The sequence below is a fragment of the Mytilus californianus genome, unplaced genomic scaffold, assembly GCF_021869535.1.
Source record: "Mytilus californianus isolate M0D057914Y unplaced genomic scaffold, xbMytCali1.0.p SCAF_22, whole genome shotgun sequence".
Taxonomy (NCBI): Eukaryota; Metazoa; Mollusca; class Bivalvia; order Mytilida; family Mytilidae; genus Mytilus; species Mytilus californianus.
In genome coordinates, this window is record NW_026262671.1 from 2,634,482 (window position 1) to 2,657,715 (window position 23,234).

Below are 23,234 nucleotides of genomic sequence, written 5' to 3' on the forward strand. Positions count from 1 at the left end.
ATTGATCGTAAGTATACTGAATTGTTCATGACTTACGATCAATTTTAGTCGTAAGATTTTTAGTGAAACCGACTCCTGGCTTTTAACTATGTACTTTAGACAAGCCTTTTGCCTATATTAGACTCACCAGTGGCACACATTACATGCCAAATAAGTATAAATCTTAATTACCTATGATAAACTGCAGCACCTGTTAAAATCATTGAATATTCATTACTATATGTAGATGTGTAGCTCCAGCGATTTTTTGTTGTATCATAAAAATGTTCTCTCGCAGGATAACCAACAATTCTGTCTGGAAACTCTCTCCATACACCAAAGGCAAAGTCAATCTGTGGAAACAAAATTACAGAACTTGAGTGTTTAATTTCTATTGTTATGATCAACTAAAGTAAAATTGTTGTTTTTTATGCTGGTTTTCATCTTTTTTATCTAAAATGCTCCATCAATCTTTTCGAGGGGGAACAAATAAATCACACCACTTTTCTCTTATATGTTTTCATCTTTACTTCTTTGGTTTTTTTGTAGACAGCTCATTGAAATTTTTTTTTTCTATTTGAAACTTTCACCAAAATCAAAGAAAATTAATTACAAGACTATTCAGTATGGGTTTTCTCATTATTGAAGGCTGTACGGTAACCTATTTGCTCTTGTCATTTGAACTCCAGTCGATAGTTGTCTCATTGGCAATCATACAACATCTTCTTATTTTCAAATTGATCATTATCTCCACTTTTTGACAAAAAAATGTATGAAAATGGTGACCTATAGTTGTTAATTTATATGTCATTTGTTCTCTTGTGGAGAGTTGTCTCATTGGCAATCATACCACATCTTCTTATTTTTATATATACATGTACAATGTTTTTTTGACAGTTATAGTGATGAAGTTTTAGAGCATCAATGTACCACAACACAAGGGAAGGTTGAGATTCGGCATAAAATTCAGAAAAAGACAATCTGATGGACAGCAGCATGGTTTATTAATTCACTCGCTGGACCATGATCTAGTGGGCAGGCCCTGATAAAATTCATCTAACTGATATGTACTGATAGTATTGCAACTTTACATAAAATATCATTGATCTTTCACAAGTAGTTCTTATCAAATAGACTTAAGCAGAAAACTTAATATTGATAACTCCTAATTAATTCAAAGTCACTGGACCATGACCTAGGGGTAAGGGCCTCGAAATAGTTGTGAAACTGATGTGAACTGATAGTAATGCAACTTCATACAAAATACCATTGATCTATCACAAGTAGATCCTATCAAACTAACTTAAGCAGAAAACTTAACATTGAAAATGGCAAATTAATTCAAAGTCACTGGACCATGTCCTAGGGGGCAGGGTCTCAAAATAGTCGTCAAACTGATATGTGCAGATAGCAATGCAACTTCCTACAAAATATCATTGATCTATCACAAGTAGTTCCTATCAAACTAACTTAAGCAGAAAACTTAACATTGAAAATTGCTAATCAATTCAAAGTCCCTGGACCATGACCTAGGGAGCAGGGCCTCAAATGAACGCCAAACTGATATGTACTGATACTTTCGTCGTCGGCGAGACTAGTTTAACCCTTCATCAAATTCCTTATATATATTTTTCTTTGCCCTAAGGGAACTTAGAAGTATGTCCTAAACAATAGAGAAACATGTATATTTTGGGGAATTAAAATAACTGTCTTATTTCTTTTTCTTCTGGGAAGAGTTTGTTTATAATTTCCACATTAAAAAGTCTGTATCTTGGGAAATGCTACAATTGTCACCTACGGGAAAAACATTTATTGGGAAAACATGTATTTAGCAATTTATAACAACTAAGGGTTACAAGAAAGACCTGAATCTTCCTCGTGCTCTGGTAACAAAAACTTAAGGAGTCACTTTTAAAAAAAAATAGTTTTCACTTTAAGAAGCTCCATGAAAATAATTTATTGTCAGTATAAATGTAAGGTAAAATACTTATTAGAACGGTTTTCATTTGCATTGAAATTTTAATCAGGAAAAGTACCAAAGAATTTTAAATTATGAGTAACTTCCCTATAGTCACATAACTGGCTTTTTCACAATAATTAAGAATAGCAAAATTTGACTGTTGAAATAGATCTAACAAACAGAAAGTTTAATAGAATCTTATGAAGTAAGCTAGCGACATATTGTTAAATAAAATAAATTTTTAGGTGACATGTCAAGCAATTTTAACAGATTAATAATGAATCAGAGGATGATCTCAAAATCTAAGATTTTTTTTTATATTTTATCCAAGAGTTAAGGACTTAAATTCTATAATAAAAATCTTTTACAAGATAACTGGCCACACATTTCTTCCTTTTTGCATCAACTGAAATAATAAGTTATCCCCCTGACTTACCTCATCTGTGGTGATTAAGGCATCTTCATCTAAACTAAACACTGCATCTGTCTGTACATCTGGGAAAGCTTGAAATCTGTCACTAATTGACTGAAAAATAACAGAATCAACATCATTATGAAATTACAAATTAAATTTAACCAGGTTTAACCCACCATTTTCTTCAGAAAATGTCTGTACCAAGTCAGGAAATAGAAAGTTGTTTTCCATTCATTCTATTGGTTGATATAGTCATGCGTTTGATTTTGTCAGGTTTTATGGACTTTCCCTTTTTGCATTAACCTTGGAGTTATATATATATATATATATATATAGTGTACTTATTCTTGTCACAAATCTTCTACACATACTTCACACAACCTTATACAAATGGAACAGCACTTTCATTGACGTTCTTCATCTCAAATTCATAGTAAAGCCTTCAAAACAAGAGCCAAAGATTAATTCTAACTGCAAGTTCAAGGCCACAACTAGCACTGATTTCAATGAACGTCTTTTTTTCACTTGTTTTCAATTTCTACAAAGTTATCTACACCAGGTATGAACTTTTATCTGTTTACACATTATTTGGATGTAGTATGGATTTTTAGTTTTTTTTCCATATTGTTGTTACATTTAGAGGCTTTTGTTCTTGATGCAGCAAAATGTTTGTATTTTTGGCTCCAATACTATTGATCAAGTTAAGCATATCTGTTGAAGGTAATTCCTGAAACATGTGACAAGTGTATTAAAATCAGTCATACAATAATACTACTTTATACCATTATCTATTCACATTAATTTACCTTTATATTTCTAGTTTTGACTAGTACTGGTACACCTAAGTTTCCTGGCCATTTTTGTGCAGGCGGTGGGGCTATATCACAGTGCCATACAACTATCATCTGAAAAACAACCATTCAATGATAATAATAATATTTTATATCAGATGAGTCTACTCTAACATGTATTTAAATAAACAAACAGTTTTAAAAACAGACAGAATATAATTAGCTCACTTGACAACAGATAATTTGTTTCCAAAAAAAAAGTACATTTTCTTATCAATTATTAATAGTAACTGTGAAGAAGGTTCCTAGAGATGCTTCATCTTGTTAAGTACTGCATGTACTGCAAGTCCACAAATATTGGATAACAGAAAAAAACAAAAATTGAAGTTTACATCCACTTCATTACAACTCTGGTGAATAGTTTTTCATTGGCAATCATACCACATCTTCTTATTGTTATATTTATATATAAATTTGAGTATAATTCTCATCAATGCATTTAAGGATGTACTTATGTGAAATTAAAAAAATCAAGAATTTAAAATTGATACTATAAGTCAGAAGAGCATTATAAGTTAAGGAACAAAATAAGCTAACAATATTGATAGGTTATGGAACTCCTTTTCAAGATATTTAATTTTTTAAAATAGCAGGAAAGCTTAGGCTGACTCGGACTTTTACTTTATATTTGCATTGGTATTATTTGGGTCTCAAATCGAAAGAAATCTAGAATCTGCTTAAATTTTGGTAAATGACCTTTTATGAGCTATTGAAATCTTATATGAAAAGAAAAATGGGTGTTATGAGGCAAAATGTTTTACCCTGTCTCGTAGGAAAAAAACCAAGGAGTCCGAACATCTGACACAAATTCCTAAACCTGACCTAAGTACATCCTTAAAGGTGAAAACTGAGGAATAATTTATTAGTGATTGCAGGTAGAGAAAAGTTTGATTTGTTATTCAGAAACTGATCAAACTTCAATTTGTGTTTCTGCAAAGTACACAAATCAATCATTAATTATTAGTTCCTGTAAACAAATAAACCAATTTCCTTGTTCACATTTTCTATACACTGATTCTTTAGCAAGAGTTAAAATAATTTTGAACAATCACAATTAGTTCATTCGAATAATATGTTTTAATATCAAAGGAATTTCCAAACAATTTGGTTTGAATGAAATCTGAAATTACAAATCACTTTTTACCCATAAACCTTTAAAAGTGAAATATAAAAAAAAATGATAAAGGAATACATTTGAAAACACTATATTAACAAGCATTCTGAGAGTATTGCATGGCAATACATAGTCCCCTACCGGTTAAAAAATAATTGTATAGGAACAAAATGCTAACGTGATCTATAACTTGTCATGGTGTAACTATATAACAAATATGAAGTCAATATCTTCAAGCATGACAAAAAAAAGTGTTGAAAACTGATTATTTAAGTGAATTTTCTAAGTTCAGGGACCATAACTCTGCACTCATACCACATCTTCCTATATCTACATAATCATCAGACCTGAACAAAATTTGAACTTGATCTATAAGTTGTCATGATAAAACTAAATACCAATTATCAAATTATTATCTTCAAGCATGATGTCAGTAGGGGACTAATAAATGTTTTCTAGAGCACCACAATGTTGTCTACATTATTTCAGTGTGAAATTAACACTATAAAATTTTGACTTTATATCAGCTGTTTCTAAAAGATGATCTGAGATATGATTGTGACCTAACATTTCCCAGTGTTCCTGCCCAAGGTTGGTGGTTTTTTTTCCAGCACTATGATTTCCTCCACAAATAAAACTGGCTGCCAGGATAAAGCCCATAGCGCTTAAAGTCATGTTAAACACCAAAAATCAATCAATCAATAAAATGTGCTTACTTAAGAAATGCACACAAGTACAGAGATCATTTCTTAAAGAAAATACCTTGTTCATTTTGTATCATTGTGTCTTGTAAAAGTTAACAAACTATACCTTATGTACATATGAAGATTTAGCAACAGTTCTGATGAGACGAAACAATGGAGCAGACGACAGCATGACAGGTGATGTTGCATAGATAATGGCAGTAAACTGATGCCCAGGACTGGTCCCATTGTCAGCATAATAGAATGGGTACTGTGATTTGGAGGTTGAATATTCTTGTAGCACAGACAGAGCACCTGGGAAATTGTTCCACACAGCTAGAGATCTTGCCAAATGTTTGTTCACACGATCTTTTACAATCTGAAAATAAATAAAAATTATTTTGAAATATATCTTTCTGATTGTATATCATTATGAATTTCAGCATTTTAACATCATTTATTTTCATCTAAAATAAGGTTTTCGAAATGATACTAATATTTGTAATAAATTCCAGGGCATCTATTTGAATGCTTGTAAGGAAAGGAGATAGCTTCACAGATTTCTAACAAATTAGCAAGACTAATGAAAACTAATGTCTCACAGAAGTCTTTATATTTAGGCAAAAATCCACCAAGTTGTTATTTCAAGTATCTCATTTATTTATCAAGGTTTGTTTTACTTTTTCATTTCATAATTCTATGACATCATACCTTAAGAAGACAATTTGTTCACATAAAGATACATACATGTATATAATTAAATTTGGAAAAAAAATATCTCAGTTATGTCCCTTTGACCACTACTATCTAGATTTATGGGTTGAATATACAAATTTCAAAAACTGCTTTGGAACAATTGTAAAACTAAAATGTACAGGTGATAACATCTAACATTATAAAAAGTCTTTCAGTTTTTTTCTATTTTGTCACAGTAAAAACCTTTTCAGTAATCTCCCCCTTAGTCTCTTGTGAGGGAGGTAAAAATCTCCCTCTTAGTCTCTTGTGAGGGAGGTGAAATCTCCCCCTTGGGACTCTTGTGAGGGAGGTGAAAATCTTCAGCTTTGACAAAAAATCTATTGGTATCCTCTTCCATCATTTGAGTTGTTTAATAGTATTTTCTGAGATTGATTTTCTCTGAATTGCAAAACATTTCCTTTTTGCATCTCATCAAGAACGTTGTTTTAACTAATTATATTTACGCAAAGATAATTCACTTTTATATCCTTTTGTGCCTAAATGTAAAAAATCTTGAATAAAAAAGGTTGTTATCTCCCCTAAGTTGAGTTCCCCCATTTTTTAGTTAGAAAAGAAAAAGTTGGCAGGTTTGCATACATCATACAAATACAATACTATCAGGTGTGAAACACTTGTCCTAATTTAACCAATGTGATTTATACTGAAATATCTGCATTATAGTCATACGTCAGACATGACAATCATCTGTAACCAATTTCTTGTTTAGGATCCATAAATTCACACATTTTGTTTGAAGTTAAGTTAAAAAAACACATGTATGTACATAAATATTTGTTATGCATCAATTGTGCAATATTTGAACCAAATGTGAAATTTGTTGTATTGAATTATGTCAATATCTGTGGGTATCTTGTAAAAGTGAATTAACATCTCTCTGGAAGAACCTTTTAAAACATCAACATAAATAATACTTCAATTGCAAGATTTGCTTTTCCAATCTGTAAAATTTTGAACGCTAGTATTTGACTTTTCTACAGGGAAATCAATTGAAGGCGTATAATCAAAATTTATTCTCAGAAATGATTTTTTAATACATTATTCAGAACCTACAACAAGTCCACTCTCAGCAAAAAAGATATATAAAAACAATTTGATAAATTTCCTCATTGGTTGCCTTATTTATGACTTTCAAAAGCAATTGAGAAGCAGGCAATATGACATTGCAACTGAATTTTATTATTCAAGAACAGAGAATAACAGAATCACTTGTTAACAAAATATGACGAACCTGTTGGAGAATGTATAAATCGGCTAAGAATTGGTGAAATATATTGATGAATTAAATTGAACAGTCAAATTAAAGTTGGATCTCTTACTCACGATTTTCAATGATTCTATTCCATTATTTTGGATGTTGGGAAGCAAAGTGACATATTTGGATTTAATCAGATTGTAGATTGAATGACAGAATTTTCCCCCATTGATTGGCAAAGCTTCTTGAATTCTGTTTTGAATACAGATTTAATTTGTTATAACAATAAATTTACAAAAGCTGACAGATGTCTTCACAATATATCAAGGTCCTTAAATTGTTCTAAAATAGATAAATATTCAAAACAGAAGCTATCTGCCTCATCATTAAATTAGCAAAAAAACTTGCAAAATATGACAAACACTGACATTAAGTTTTCTCTGACTTGGGACAGGGACATAAAATATGTGGCAGGTTAACCCATCTGTTTGGTTAAGACCCATCTTTAAGAATTACAGTAGAACATAAACATACAGGAATTGGCACACATGATTCCAAATTCCCATCATCCTGTATGATACATGTTGTAAAACACTATGCATGCATCACAGTCATATCTAATACTACAGTCAAGCTTGACAGTCATATCTAATACTACAGTCAAGCTTGAAATTATTGTACAGTGAAGTGGTTATTTTTAATGAGTTTTAATTTCACCATCTCTTGGGCCAAATCAGATGCAGTGTTTACTAGCTTTAATTTTCCACTTTTCTTGTCCCTGATTCTAATGTTCAAATCAAACTTTTGGGATGGGATAGATTTGCAATTTTAATTCAATTGCGAACTAGCCAAATAAACACAAAAATTTTGGAAAGTTCCAACTTTACAGTATCTCAAATGGATGCATCCACATAAAATCTAACAAATTAAAATCCCTTTTCAAAATGTTTTCTACAGATGCCCTATGTCAATTGTTAACCTCAGTTAACCTGCTGCCTCCTTTTTTTTCTTCAAATTACCCCCTCTAAGCATTTGTATTCTAACTATCAGAATTATTTTCTAAAGATTAGTACAAAAAAATGTAATTTTTTCAACCAACAAATGCAAACAAAAATATCTCTTTAACAAAAATTATTAAAATTTTGTTGTTATTACTACAAACTTAACCCAAAACAGAATATTACCTAACTACTCTTCCTAGCTACATCAATAATAACTGTTAGATTCACATTTAAATAATGGTTTCAATTGGCATTCTTAATCGACTTCAAAATTTTTCAAAATGTCAATTTCTGTAATCTGAGCAGACTTTTCCAAGACAAGACAAATGCCAGTATAAGAAAACAATTAATCTTTCTGAAACATATAATGTTTGAATAGAGTATACTATTTGTTTGCACAAAACATTCTATTTAACAGCCATTTTAAAAGAAAAATGGGTTTCTGAGAAAACTATAACAATATTGTGCGGTCGACCCACATTTAATTCTTTTAAATATTTCTATGGACTGTAGTGAAATTTTTCCTCCTATATTATCTGTTAATATAATATTTTTTTAGTTTTCAATCATTTTTGTACTGAACTTTTCTGCAGCTCAAATCATCAAATCTCTGCCTCTTACAAAGCCCACCTTTAAACAAACAACGTGTAGAGCAGCATATAGAATCGACCTCTTTGTACTTAAAGTCAAAAACAAAGATTTTCAACTTCACATGATTAAGCAGAGCTCAAAAAAAAATCTGTCACTTATATTTTAATGGCATTCAACAAATATTAGCCTCTTTGTACTTAAATCAAAAACAAAGATTTTCAACTTCACATGATTATGCAGAGCTCAAATAAGATTCTTTAATGGCATTCAACAAATTCTGCTGTACAAAAAAACCTTTACCGTCTGTTTGATGTTTGCCTGATATCATTAATGGCAGCCATTTATTATACATAACGTTCATATGCTGATCATTACGAAACATTTAATACAAAGTAAATTGTGCCTTCTTATTTAATAACGCCATATTCAAAGTCTGGTTCCTGTCCCAAGGGCCAGCGCTGACACACGCCAATAGAGCATCAACACATAAAAACTAGGAACATCAACTTTTATCTAGTTATAACATGCAATAATAAAATCCTTCTTAAAAATCTACAATTTATTTTCAAAGATAAAACAGTTTTTCGATATGTCTATTTGTTAAAAAAGTATTCAATAGGGACATAAAATGTCTATCTGATTTTTGCTACTGAAAATTTAACTATATTCTGTCAGGAATAAATGGAAATGTGAAATACATGCCAATGATGCAGCAAACCCAAAGCATAATAAAACCCAAAAAGACATCTGGAAATAATTATATTGGTTTCCATAAAAGAAACATCTCAATTTGTGACAAAGCTTGACAGACTGATAAATATATCAATTTCTTTGTAAGTTACAAGCGACATTACTTTTGCATTTAAAACATTCAACTTTCACAAGAGCTCAACAAGGGGAACTGACACAAAAAGTATACTCGTCTAATAGATAGATCGTTTTTCATTTAACTTATTTGAGTAAGAGTTATTTCCCTTCGATGCACAAATTCCTTTATAAATCAACCAAATTTGACTTGTTCTACCAACCCCTAGACTTTAAAAAAAGTTGCTTTCTGGACAGTTTTAATTTGTTTAAACCTTGTATAACTCATTACTTACTAAGGATCTAATAAGGATCTCTAATCAGACATGCTTGAACCACATGGTTTAAATTTGTATATATATATGCCCTCCAAAATGGGAGTCAAGGAGAATTCCAATATTATATTCAAATCATGTCAATTAAAAACTACAATGTATTCATGTCAAATGTTTTGTAAGAATAACCTCCCATAAACCAACCACAAAACAACTCTAAAAAGTCTTGGTAGATTAGTTGTCTCGTTTGCAATCATACATCTCCTTATTTTTATATTGCAATCATACATCTCCTTATTTTTATATTCCAATCATACATCTCCTTATTTTTATATTCCGTAGAAACTAATAACTTTTGAAAAGTTTCATGGCATGAGAACTAAGAAGTTAAAAGGAAAAATTCAATGCATCCAAACAAAAATTTCTACACCTGCAAAAACTATTTAACCTATTGTTCAGAGAAACAAGTCTTTCTGTCTTAATTGGCTCATACACAAAGATCTCTGGCAAATTATAAAGAAGGTGTAGCTCAGGAATAAATGTCTTACAACAAACACCCAGTTTTAATTATTCTGTATCTGTATAGGATCTGGAGGGTTATAAGTCACATGTACGAGGGTCTGGATGGTGGTCCTTCATTTCTGTATTCTTTAATTTTTTTATGTCGTTTTTCTCTTTCTTTTAATATATTTTTTGCCCATTATTCTCTATTCCTTACATTTTAACACCCCATTATTCTCTACTCTCTTATAATTTTGTTTTGTCTATTTTTCTTTAATCTTTATATTTTTGACTTTTTTCTGCAGTTTGTGGTCCATTATTCTCTATTCTGTAAACCCCTATCCAGACCCTCGTAAATCACATGTATGAAGTTCCAGATGAGTACACTCTGATATAAAACATCCTTCATCTGTCAGACATGTCAAGAGAAGCATGTGAAAAAAGAATCCTCATTGAATTCTTCACACTACAATCATGCTATCCCTTGGACATTGACAGAAAGTTGATCTCTAATCTACTGTGATTATCAAGTTCAAATGAAGTTAGGAATTCAATTGTCTTTTTCTAGTTGAGGGCAATACAAAACGTAAGAAAAAACATGTGAAAACTCATTGGAATTGTTCTCTCTGTAATTCTACTATCCCTTGGATATTGACAGAAAGTTAACTTCTAATCTCCTCTGATTAGCAAATAAGGAATTTATTAGAGGGCAACGAATACAAAACATAAGAAATAACAATGTGAACACTCATTAGAATTGTTCTCTGCTGAAATCATATGTTTTTAATCTAACTAACCCTTGGTACAAATGTAAATGGCAGAAAACTGAATTTTTGTGTGATAAACTAGCAGTACAGGAATTCACAATGTCAATGATTGATGAAACTAGAGGCTCTAAAGAGCCTGTGTTGCTCACCTTGGTCTATGTGCATATTAAACAAAGGACACAGATGGATTCATGAAAAAATTGTGTTTTGGTGATGGTGATGTGTTTGTAGATCTTACTTTACTGAACATTCTTTCTGCTTACAATTATCTCTATCTATAATGAACTTGGCCCAGTAGTAACAGTGGAAAATATTTTGTAAAAATTTACAAAAATTTACAAAATTTATGAAAATTGTAAAAAATTGACTATAAAGGGCAATAACTCCTTAAGGGGTCAATTGACAATTTTGGTAATGTTGACTTATTTGAAGATCTTACTTTGCTGTACATTATTGCTGTTTACAGTTTATCTCTATCTATAATAATATTCAAGATAATAACCAAAAACAGCAAAATTTTCTTAAAATTACCAATTCAGGGTCAGCAACCCAACAACGTATTGCCTGATTGGTCTGAAAATTTCAGGGCAGATAGATCTTGACCTAATGAACAATTTTATCCTCCTCAGATTAGCTCTAAATGCTTTGGTTTCGGAGATATGAGCCAAAAACTGCATTTTACCCTATGTACTATTTTTTAGCTATGTCGGCCATCTTGGTTCGCAGGTGGGGTCATGGGACACATTTTTTTAACCTAGATACCCTAATGATGATTGTGGACAAGTTTGGTTAAATTTGTCTTAGTAGTTTCAGAGGAGAAGATTTTTGTAAAAGATTACAAAAATTTACGAAAAATTGTTAAAAATTGACTATAAAGGGCAATAACTCCTTAAGGGGTCAACTGACCATTTTGGTCAAGTTGACTAATTTGAAGATCTTACTTTGCTGGACATTATTGCTGTTTACAGTTTATCTCTATCTATAATAATATTCAAGATAATAACCAAAAACGGCAAAATTTCCTTAAAATTACCAATTCAGGGGCAGCAATCCAACAACGGGTTGTCCGATTCATCTGAAAATCTCAGGGCAGATAGATCTTGACCTGATAAACAATTTTACCCAATGTCAGATTTGCTCTAAATGCTTTGGTTTCAGAGATATAAGCCAAAATCTACATTTTACTCCTATGTTCTATTTTTAGCCATGGCGGCCATCTTGGTTGGTTGGCCGGATCACCGGACACATTTTTTAAACTAGATACCCCAATGATGATTGTGACCAAGTTTGGTTAAATTTGACCCAGTAGTTTCAGAGGAGAAGATTTTTGTAAAAGTTAACAGACAACGCCGGACGACGGACGCAAAGTGATGAGAAAAGCTCACTTGGCCCTTCGGGCCAGGTGAGCTAAAAATGAATTATTAAAATTAAGCCCGCAAAATGTTTACTTTTCTGATCAGAATCCTTCCTTCTGTGGTTTCATTTATTTTAGTGGGTACCAATTATGGTGGAATGAGGAATAAATTATAATTATAATTTGATAAGTTATATCTATCAGGAGATAAGAAGACATTGCAAATCTCACTCTTAATTGTTTGGCTCTTACAAACTAAAGCTAAAATTCCTAAAAAAATTCCATTACTGCCAACTATATTATAATACATTGTATATACCTGTTATTATTTTTTTTTTCGTTTATTTTTTTTTGGGCATAAATCTGCAGGCTGTTTAAGTTTTCTTGTTTTCTTGTTTTACATTTGTCATTTCAGGGCTTCTATAGCTTACTATGCAGTATGGGTTTTGCTCATTGTTAAAGGTCTGTATGGTGACCTATAGTTGTTATCTAATCTCCATCATTTTATCTCTGGCTGAGAGTTGACGTCCCATTGGCAATCATACCACATTTTCTTATTTTTATAGCAAAAATAGTTCAATACATTCCCTAATGGACAACAAATAACCGTTGACCACCTGAGAGATATGAGATCAATATAGTTTATACAGACCATTGGATTCTAAAGTTGGAGGAATGGCTAATCCCATATAAATCTATCATGCAGTAAGCCACAATGTCACAGAAAGTAATTAAACAAGAAAAACCTTTAATGTCTGAGAGTTGTAAAATTAATGGAGAGACTTTCAGATTCCATTACATGGATAATGTATCTTATTATTGAATCCAAGTTGTCCGATTGATCATTTTGTCACATAAGATTGGACATTGTGTCTTTTAGAAAGTCATCAATTTCATGCTCTTAGATTAGCTGTCTGGTATTCTTTGAGCAAGTCATCAATGTACTTTATAAAAGGGAAGCAAAGTTTTTCCATAGGATTGGTTTTAAATCAAAAGTACCTTGGAAGATTTTAGTCATCAATGTACTTTATAAAAGGGAAGCAAAGATTTTCCATAGGATTTGTTTAAAATAAAAAGAACCTGGAGAAATTGATCTGATCCTGTTAACCAAAGTAATAATATCTATAAGCAGATCTTAAACTGGAATCAAGAGTTTCAAAGCAAATTGACCATTGTCCAACAATCAAGAATATTCATTATACTGTAGATTCATTATTATTCGTTGGAGACCAATTTTTCTGGATTTCACAGGTACAGCCACAGTGGAACCACGAATTTAAATGTTCAATGGATTAAAAATGTTCTACAGGAATATATGCAGACTTAATGGTCAATACCACGAAATCAAATATCCACCAAAATGCAAGTTTTCATCAATGACAATCCACAAAAATTGGTACTCACGAAAATAAATGAACCCACAGTAATCTACAGAAGAGATTGAACCCATGACCTCCTGTTCTCAAGGAGAACCACAAGGTCAAATATTTGAAAAATTACAAAGTCTCTTTAGGTTTGTCAGTAGACATTGGCAAAACTATGAAATCAAATATCCAAGAAATTGCAATTTTAAACAATCCACGAAAATTGGTACCCATGAAAATAAATGAGTCCACAGTAATTCCAATTTCAATCCTTGTTTTGTCCCTTATAATCACCAAAGAATCAAGATAATTGTTCTATCTGAATTATTCAAGAAAGAAATAATTAGAGATTTCAAATGAATCTAAATATTTCCCTATACAAGACATTAGTACATCAATAAACTGTTATTACCTTGCCATGCATACAAATTAGAAAATTTATAATTTATTGTGCTAAGAATATATGACTTAATCAGATCAAAGGGCTTGACTCATGTCTGAGGATTAAAGGAAAATATCATATAAATCTTGTTGACCTCTGGCAGTAATAAAAAATATATATACTGACTTCTCTTCCTGTTTGACACACACAGAAACAGGAGACATTAAAGGACCTGTGTTCCACAAATATGGGCACACCCTTGAACTGCATCATAATTCACTAAATGTTTCAAATGTTGGAAAAGAATCTTATCATTTAATGTAAATCTCCCAATTAAGTCCTATAATTCTTTTTTCGTGTGACTAATTTGAGTCTCTGTGTAGCACTTTAAACAAACTGCAAATGAAGAGTCACAAATTTTAAATCTGGATTAGACACTAACATTATGACTGTAGAATCATATTCAATTTCCTTCATAATTATGAAATAATAACTAAAGTATTGTCTGTCATATTGAGTTTTCATACTAGAATTCTACCATAAAAAAGAAATTTCAAATATGCTGAACTGTCAATTACAATTTTAATAAAATGCTTCGCTGGGCGCAGCTTGATACGACCGCAGAGGTCGAACCCTGAACAGTTGGGGCAAGTATGGACACAACATTCAAGCTTGATACAGCTCTGAATTTGGATTGTGATTAAATATTTGACACAGCATAGGTTTCTGACACAGAAAGAATGTGGTCTAAGAACTTCAATTTTTTTAATTTACCTATTATGGTCCAATGTCCAAAATCAAAATACATGGTTAGATTCAGCATATCAAAGAACCCCATATATTCAATTTTTGTTGAAATCAAACAAAGTTTAATTTTGGACCCCAACTTGGACAAACTTGAAAACTGGTCCCATAATCAAAAATCTAAACACATGTTTAGATTCAGCATATCAAAGTACCCGAAGAATTCAATTTTTGTTAAAATCAAACTAAGTTTAATTTTGGACCCTTTGGACCTTAATGTAGACAAATTTAAAAAACGGGTACCTAAATTAAAAATCTAAAAACACAGTTAGATTTGGCATATCAAAGAACCCCAATAATTCAATTTTTGATGAAATCAAACAAAGTTTAATTTTGGACCCTTTTGACCTCAATATGAACCAATTTGATAGCGGGCCCACAAATAAAAAATCTAAATACATGGTAAGATTCAGCATATCAAAGAACCCCATATATTCAATTTTTGTTGAAATCAAACAAAGTTTAATTTTGGACCCCAATTTGGACCAACTTGAAAACTGGGCCAAAAATCTAAAATCTAAATACATGTTTAGATTCAGCATATCAAAGAACCCCATATATTCAATTTTTGTTGAAATCAAACAAAGTTTAATTTTGGACCCCAACTTGGACCAACTTGAAAACTGGGCCCATAATCAAAAATCTAAACACATGTTTAGATTCAGCATATCAAAGAACCCTAAGAATTCAATTTTTGTTAAAATCAAACTAAGTTTAATTTTGGACCCTTTGGACCTTAATGTAGACAAATTTAAAAAACGGGACCCAAAATTAAAAATCTAAATACACGGTTAGATTCGGCATATCAAAGAACCCCAATAATTTAATTTTTGATGAAATCAAACAAAGTTTAATTTTGGACCCTTTGGACCTCAATGTGGACCAATTTAAAAACGGGGCCCAAAATCCAAAAACTTAATACACGGTTAGATTCAGCATATTAAAGAACCCCAAGAATTCAAGAATAAAACCCCATTGAAATTGATCAAGAAATAAGCAATTTATACGAAGTATCTTCTTTTGCACAATACTGTGCAATTGAATATTTCTTGCTATTGCGCAATACTGTACAATTGACAATTTCTTGCTATTGCGCAATATTGTGCTATTGGATATTTCTTGCTATTGCGCAATACTGTTAAATTGAAGATTTCTTGCTATTGCGCAATACTGTGCAATTGAAGATTTCTTGCTATTGTGCAATACTGTGCAATTGAAAATTTCTTGCTATTGCACAATACTTATTATATAATAATTTACACATCCTGTTTGGTGTGTATCTCCTACCATATCATTATCATTTGCTTTTAAATATAAATCAGAAATAACCAACTTAAAATGGAAAATTTTAAAAGAAAAAAAAAAGGAAAAAAAGAAAAAAAAAAAAAAAAAAAAATCCCCCCCCCCCAATTTTTTGAACCCCCTTATGATTCATCACCCCCAAACTCAATCCCAGCCTTCCCTTTGTGGTATGGTACCTTGCAGTACAATTTCAGAGAGATCCATACACTTGAACACAAGTTATTGTCTGGAAACTAGAAAAATGCTTATTTTTGGCCCCTTTTTGGCCCCCAATTCCTAAAATTTTGAGGCAATTACCCCCAAACTCAATTCCAGCTTTCCCTTTGTGATATGGAACCTTGTAGTACAATTTCAGAAATATCCAAACACTTACACACAAGTTATTGTCATGAAACTAGAAAAATGCTTGTTTTTTGCCCCTTTTTTGGCCCCTAATTCCTAAAATTTTGAGGCAATTACCCCCAAAATCAATTACAGCCTTCCCTTTGTGATATGGAACCTTGTGGTACAATGTCAGAGAGATCCATACACTTACACACAAGTTATTGTCTGAAAGTTACAAAAATGCTTATTTTTGGCCCCTTTTTGGCCCCTAATTCCTTAACTGTTGGTACCATAACCCCCAAAATCAATCCCAACCTTCCTTTTGTGGTATTGAACCTTATGGTGAAATTTCATGGAGATCCATTCACTTAAACTAAAGTTAGAGTGCGAAAACCAATGTGTCTTCGGACGACGCCGGACGACGACGACGACGACGACGACGACAACGACGACGACGACGACGCCAACGTCATACCAATATACGACCAAAAAATTTTTAATTTTTGCGGTCGTATAAAAATTAAACTTTTCATACTCATAATTTTCTGACAGCCATTGGCATTCTGTACTACCCATTTTCAGGATGAGAATCTGCTAGGACATTTTGATGGTGAGTAAATACAACATCTTTACAGAATATTTTATATTTTGTGTACAGATAAATCCATCAAAAGATAATTTAAGGCTTAAACTTCTCATAAATAGCAGATAATTTCTAGAAATCCATGTTTTTTTTCCTAGAAAATTCTACAGAACCAGATGTATTTCTGTCAGTATGGTAAAGTTTTACTGTCGTCAGCATGCAACAGTATTTTATCTTGGAGCCTGTTTTATAAATATTGACAAGTTTATTTCAATTTTCTAACACAACTAGTTGACATGAAGGGAATTTTGAAAAAGAAAGAAAAAATAGCTACTTATGCATCAACACAACATTGCTTTTAGCCTGGGATAATAGTTCCAGTTTTAGCTGACGTTTATGAGGCACAACAGAAATCTATTTGTAACCAAAAAAAATTTCAATGAGATATCATTATGATGTAATTTTGAAGTATTGAGCCAATTTTGTGTATCCCTGTACACCTAATTTTCTATATTCAGGTTCATCAGAATTCAATGAAGCCTGAGTATTCTATATTTTTTGGTCCAATGAACCTGACTTTATCCTTTAATATTTAAATTCAAAAGCCAATCCCAGTATATTCAACAATTAGCCATTAGGCCAATTAAAATTAATTGATAGATTTTCATCCCTGCCCGCCCCTCTGAAATCGTTCCGCCCTGATTTTCTTAATTTTTACAATTTCCGGACTTTGTTCATTTCCGTTACCGGTAACCGCCGATAATTTCGCTTCATTCAAAACTTCCTGTTTCAAATTTCGGTTTTCGTATTTCTTTGAGTAATATAAGTCGACATATTCTTCTGCTCAATGATGACAACATTATCTTCTGAGAATATAGATTGATTACTAGAAGGGCATGAAATATTTGGGTTACGAGTAATAGGCGGTGTCCTTAAGAACGCTTATCGCGGTATGTCACAAATTTCAGTGAATAGAAAACCGTGGGTTTTTTTTATTTATACAATGACTTTGTGTCAGATAATTTGGACTGTACATGATATCCAAAGCGCAAGAATCATGGAACACATTGGTACAAAAACATGACTGGAATAAAGTTATTGACACAAGCACGAACATGTGCGATTTATGACTGTATATTAAGTACAAAAAGTCGGCCAACGTACAAAATGTATTATAGCAAGCACTTAGATTTACCCCAAGGCTGTGGTTTTTGTTGACAAACAGCAAACACCCTCTGTCCCCAAACCGTCAATAGAGTCATCAAAAAACTTTTTCTTTTTGGTTCAGTTCATGTTTTGAATTGTAATTATATTTGCACCTTGCAAAATAATCTTAAAAGCATCAACCCTAGTATTTTCAACACAGTTTGAGTTTTCATTTCACTCTGTACTCATAATATTTGATTGATTGTTGGTTGCTTAACGTCCAGTGGCAAATATTTCATGCATGTTCAGGACGAGAATAAATTAACAATAAATGTAATAGGTAGGTCCTGTAATAGAGGCCGTTTGGAATGAAGGTCGGGGTAAATTTGGACTGCCAAAGGAAAATGAGGGTATAATGGATAGGGGAAGAAATTTAGCCTTGCAACAGGCAACCTACAAACCCTTCAAAGAGTTGTTGCAAGGCTTCTTAACGTGCAGAGAGCATGGCACTCTCTCTACAGGAGGCATAAGATTTAACATCCCCATTCTGACGGGACGTGGCTGCCTACTTGATATATCCTGCATTATAGCCAAACTGACGCCCCACTTTGGCAAGGGTTTTACTGCCAGTCGGAAGAAGACCTGTAGTGACCATATTTCTATTCCCCAGTCACCCTTGGGGATCATATTTGGGCTGCATATCAATGCATATGCTTTATTTTATGGGCACAACAAATCATAGCTTAGAAAGCAAAACAAATTTGATCTAGGTAGTCTAAAAGAGAACATTTCTCCATGTTTTTGCTATTTACTAAAAATTGGTTTTTAAAGCGGCAATTACATGTAGGACAGTGGTTGCCAATCAGAAATATCAATTTAAGAATTTAAAAAATAATGCAGAATTCCTTATGTATACATGATACAAGCTTATTATTACCCTTGAACATGAACAACACATCACAAAAAGGTTTAGAGGGAAATAAAAATTTAAAAAATAAAATCCTCCCAACCGCCCAATTTTTTTCAAAAATATGGATGAAAATCTACTAATTAATTTTAGTTGGCCTTACCTAGTTTTGCTAAACTATATAAATCTTACGTATGGTTAATAACAGGTTTGAAAGCTTTTTCCTTATAAAGATTTATTTTTTGGGGTATTTGGTGTGAAAGAGGAATTTAATGAAATTATTATTAAAGTATGCTACAGGTGGTGGCATGCCTGGCATTTTTAACATCTGTTCCTTGATTTCCTAATCCTAGGATTAATGTATAGAAGTTTGTAGTATTGAAAAGTAAAATCATACACTGTAGAACTATCAATTTTTCTTTGTAAAGGTTGTGGCATTTAATATCCTATTTTTTAATTATTTTTCAGTGCTAAAAGGAACTTACTACACAGTAATATTATAACAACTGGGGAGTAAATTTCAAAGTTGATCAAAAGTGACACTTTACATCAAGAAAATGTCAAATTCCCCAAGACATCAATTTGTCTTGTAAATTTTTCCCTCTGAAAATAATCATTGCAATTTGTCTAATTCATGGTCCCGTCAGTTTCTTCAAAGAATTTAATACCCACCGAATGAAAAGATTATTTTTGTCCAGTTAAACAATTTTTTCCAGTGATGACTTCATTTGTTATCACCTTCTCAAACTTAATTAGGGATAGTGTGAAATGTCTTTCTGGTCTTAAACTAATACTAGTGGACATAGTAACTGGAGACCAAATCATTAATCAAAGTTATTCTTAAATAAATTATAATAAACCACAAGGGAATATGATTTCAGGGAAAAATAGATGCTGTGGTCTTGCAATTAAATACTATAGAATTAATATAATCTCCTCTATTCTCATATTTTACTTGACACATACAGCCAAAGTTGCATTTTTCTTTATTTTTGTGTCTAATTCTTGCTCTTAGGTTTTTTAAGGGCCAAGATCAAAAGCAAACAAAAATAGTTTAAGGAAAACCTTTGGAAAATCAACATTTTAAGACTTTTGATGGTGGTCGCCATCATACTCTCTATTAAAATAGAAGTCAAAGGTCGTATGGTGACCTGTTTATATCCACTTCATTTCAAGGATGTAGTTAGGTGAAATTAGAAAAATCAAGAATTTAAAATTGATACTATATGTCAGAAGAACATTATAAGTAGGAACAAAATAAGCTAAAATTATTGATAGGTTATGGAACTCCTTTTTTGAGATATTTGATTTTTTTAAAAAGGCTGACTCAGACTTTTACCTTATATTTAGCATTGGCATTATTTAGGTCAAAAATTGTAAGAAAAAAAATCTAGAATCGGCTTAAATTTTGGTAATGACCTTTTTATGAGCTATTGAAGTCTTCTATGAAAAGAAAAGTGGGTGATATGGGGCAAAATATTTTACCCTAGTGTATCTTAGGGAAAAACCGAAGGAGTCCGAACAGCTGACAAAAATTTCTAAACCTGACCTGAGTACATTCTTAACCATGGTGGATTATTGTTGTCCTATTCTATATCTAACATCTCTTTATTTTTATATTGGTGCCATTAAAAATGCCAAAAATGGTGGGCATGATCATTGTGTAACTGTCCCTATCAAAATAGATTTGACACCATTTGTTAAATAATACTGTTGAAAAGAGACTGGACAGTAGCATAATTTTACTTTACAGATACAATGTAATGGTCAAGGTAAATAGTAAGTATCAAATAGCCAAAAAACCTCACATCTAGATAAGAATTTGTCTTACTTTTCATAGTAAAATTCCAGCTGGATGATCTCTTTCATAGTTTCTTTTTTGCTGATGTTTAAATTATATCAATATTACCTAACAAACTTTTGTAAGAAAAAAAATAATGTTATAAAAGATTAGATAAACTAGACACAAAGTAAAGTCATTAATTCTTTGATCGTATGTAAAATATTCCTTTGATTCTGAAGAGAAAATCATTGATTTTTCCTTTCAAACCATCCATCTATACCATAAAATTATACATTAAAGCTGCAATCATATTTCACATTCAATTTGTCCTGAAACATTAGTCAAACCTTACTTTTTCATATAAAATAAAATGCTCACAGAACTTATTATCTAAGTAAAAATAAATTATTGTGTCTTTGTTTAGTTTTATTTAAAATATCAACTTTGTTGATATATGTTAAAGTAGACGCAGAAGTAAAGACCATGGACTTCGTCACAAACACAAATTATTTCAAACTATTTTTTTTTTTAAATGTGCTTTTATATGAAATATGTAAAGAAAAATTGTAGGTGACTGAATACAATTATGACCATGCACTGTATATTCTGGGCCAAAAAATTGTTTAATGACATCATAAACATCCATTCATTCTACATAACACAGGCAAGATGATTACAAGAAATTTCAAGGCGTTAATTAAATACTGTAGATTCATTAATTTTCCTGGATACCAATTTTCATTGATTACGGTTGATTTTGTGGTTTTTACCCAAAGTCTGCATATATAAACCCTTGGTAAATATATGTACTTTGTTGCACATTTAAATTTGTCGTTTGACAGTATACCCACGAAATCCACAAAAATTGGTATCCAATGAAATCCATAAAAATTGGTATCCCACGAATCCACAAAAACTGGCATCCCACGAAATCCACAAAAATTGGTATCCCACAAAATCCACAAAGATTGGTATTCCACGAAATCCACAAAAATTGGCATCCAATGAAATCCATAAAAATTGGTATCCCACGAATAATGATGAATCCACAGTTAACTGTTTGCCAATTTTATGTTACAATGAAAACTTTCGCAATATCATTATATATACAAAATAAGGAGATGATCAGGCATGATTGCCAATAAGACAACTAATCCACCTAAGTTCAAACAAAGTGGATGTAAGCAATTATAGGCAACCGTACAGCCTTCAACAGTGAGAAAAGCCCATACCGTATAGTCAGCTATAAACAGTACCGACATGAAAAATATGAAACAATTCAATTGAGAAAACTAACGGCCTAATTTATATAGTTCCTTTTTTTGCTCTATACAAATTATTTTATTCTGGAAACATTGTTATTTGAAAAGCATTTTCCCCAAGGTTATCGGTTCATTTCACCAAGCAATGTACAATTCTAAGTTGATGAATTAATTTTATTCTAGAAAGCCAAACAGATCAGTTCTATTTATGTAAATTTGCTCCCTTTTATTAACTCTTTTCTCTGGAGGGGTGTAAATATTGATCATCAGGTTTATGAAATTACTTTATTCTCAGCAAAACAAAAGACCAACTAGAATGGAACATATTACAAATTAATTATGAAAAATTAATAGATTACTTTTTTTAATCCTTTCTGCAGTTTTCACTTGTTTTTTATGAGTTTTTATCAATATAATGCTTATGAAAAAATGATTTTTATATCTACAGATGAAGTATGTCCATCTCACAGACAGCATCTCTGGGTATTGTAGGGGTGATAAGTTAAGTGTGCAAATTATTACACTTTGAACTCAAAGCTCCTGCTAGAAAAGGGGATAAAGACTAGGTAACAGGTAACAGATATAGCGTCAATTGGTCATCTGAAATACTTAGAGCTTTAATTTCTGGACAGATTTTTCCTACAACCTTTGTTATTTGACTGATCCAAGATATATAAGGGAGAGTACTCAGAAAACAAGTTTTTAACCTTACAGTCCTCACCTTGTATTAAGTGTCTGTCACAAATCAATAGTTTTGGGGTGGCAGTTTTGTGCATTAAGCTGTTTTGGAATTATGGGTAATTTAATTAAACAATGAGAACAAACCAATATAAAACGCACTTCAGTACATAGAGAATTAACACCAAGTCTAAATTTTGATATCAATTTTCTATTATATATAATGTAAAAATAAGAAGTGGTATGATTATCAATGAGAAAACTATTCCCCAGAGTTCAAATGATGTAAATGTTACCAAATATAGGTCACTTTTCTGCCTTCAACAATGAGCAAAAACCATACTGTAAAATAAACTATAAAAAGCCCCAGCATGACAAAACGTAAAACAATTCAAACGAAAAAGACCAACAGCTTGATTCAAGTTAGAAACAATAAACCAAGAACAAATATGACAG

General features: G+C 31.7%; 1 protein-coding gene across 1 annotated transcript in view; it reads right to left on the bottom strand.

Moving 5' to 3' along the window:
- The window catches only part of LOC127732091 (exostosin-1-like), a 90,728-nt gene that overhangs the window by 6,978 nt on the left and 60,516 nt on the right, over window positions 1-23,234 (bottom strand). Inside the window, exons 5-8 of the mRNA XM_052241145.1 lie at window positions 5,130-5,381; window positions 3,161-3,259; window positions 2,376-2,465; window positions 172-332 (exon numbers count right to left, since the gene is read on the bottom strand). Coding sequence (XP_052097105.1) covers window positions 172-332; window positions 2,376-2,465; window positions 3,161-3,259; window positions 5,130-5,381 — 602 coding nt within the window. The remainder of the gene's footprint in view (window positions 1-171; window positions 333-2,375; window positions 2,466-3,160; window positions 3,260-5,129; window positions 5,382-23,234) is intronic.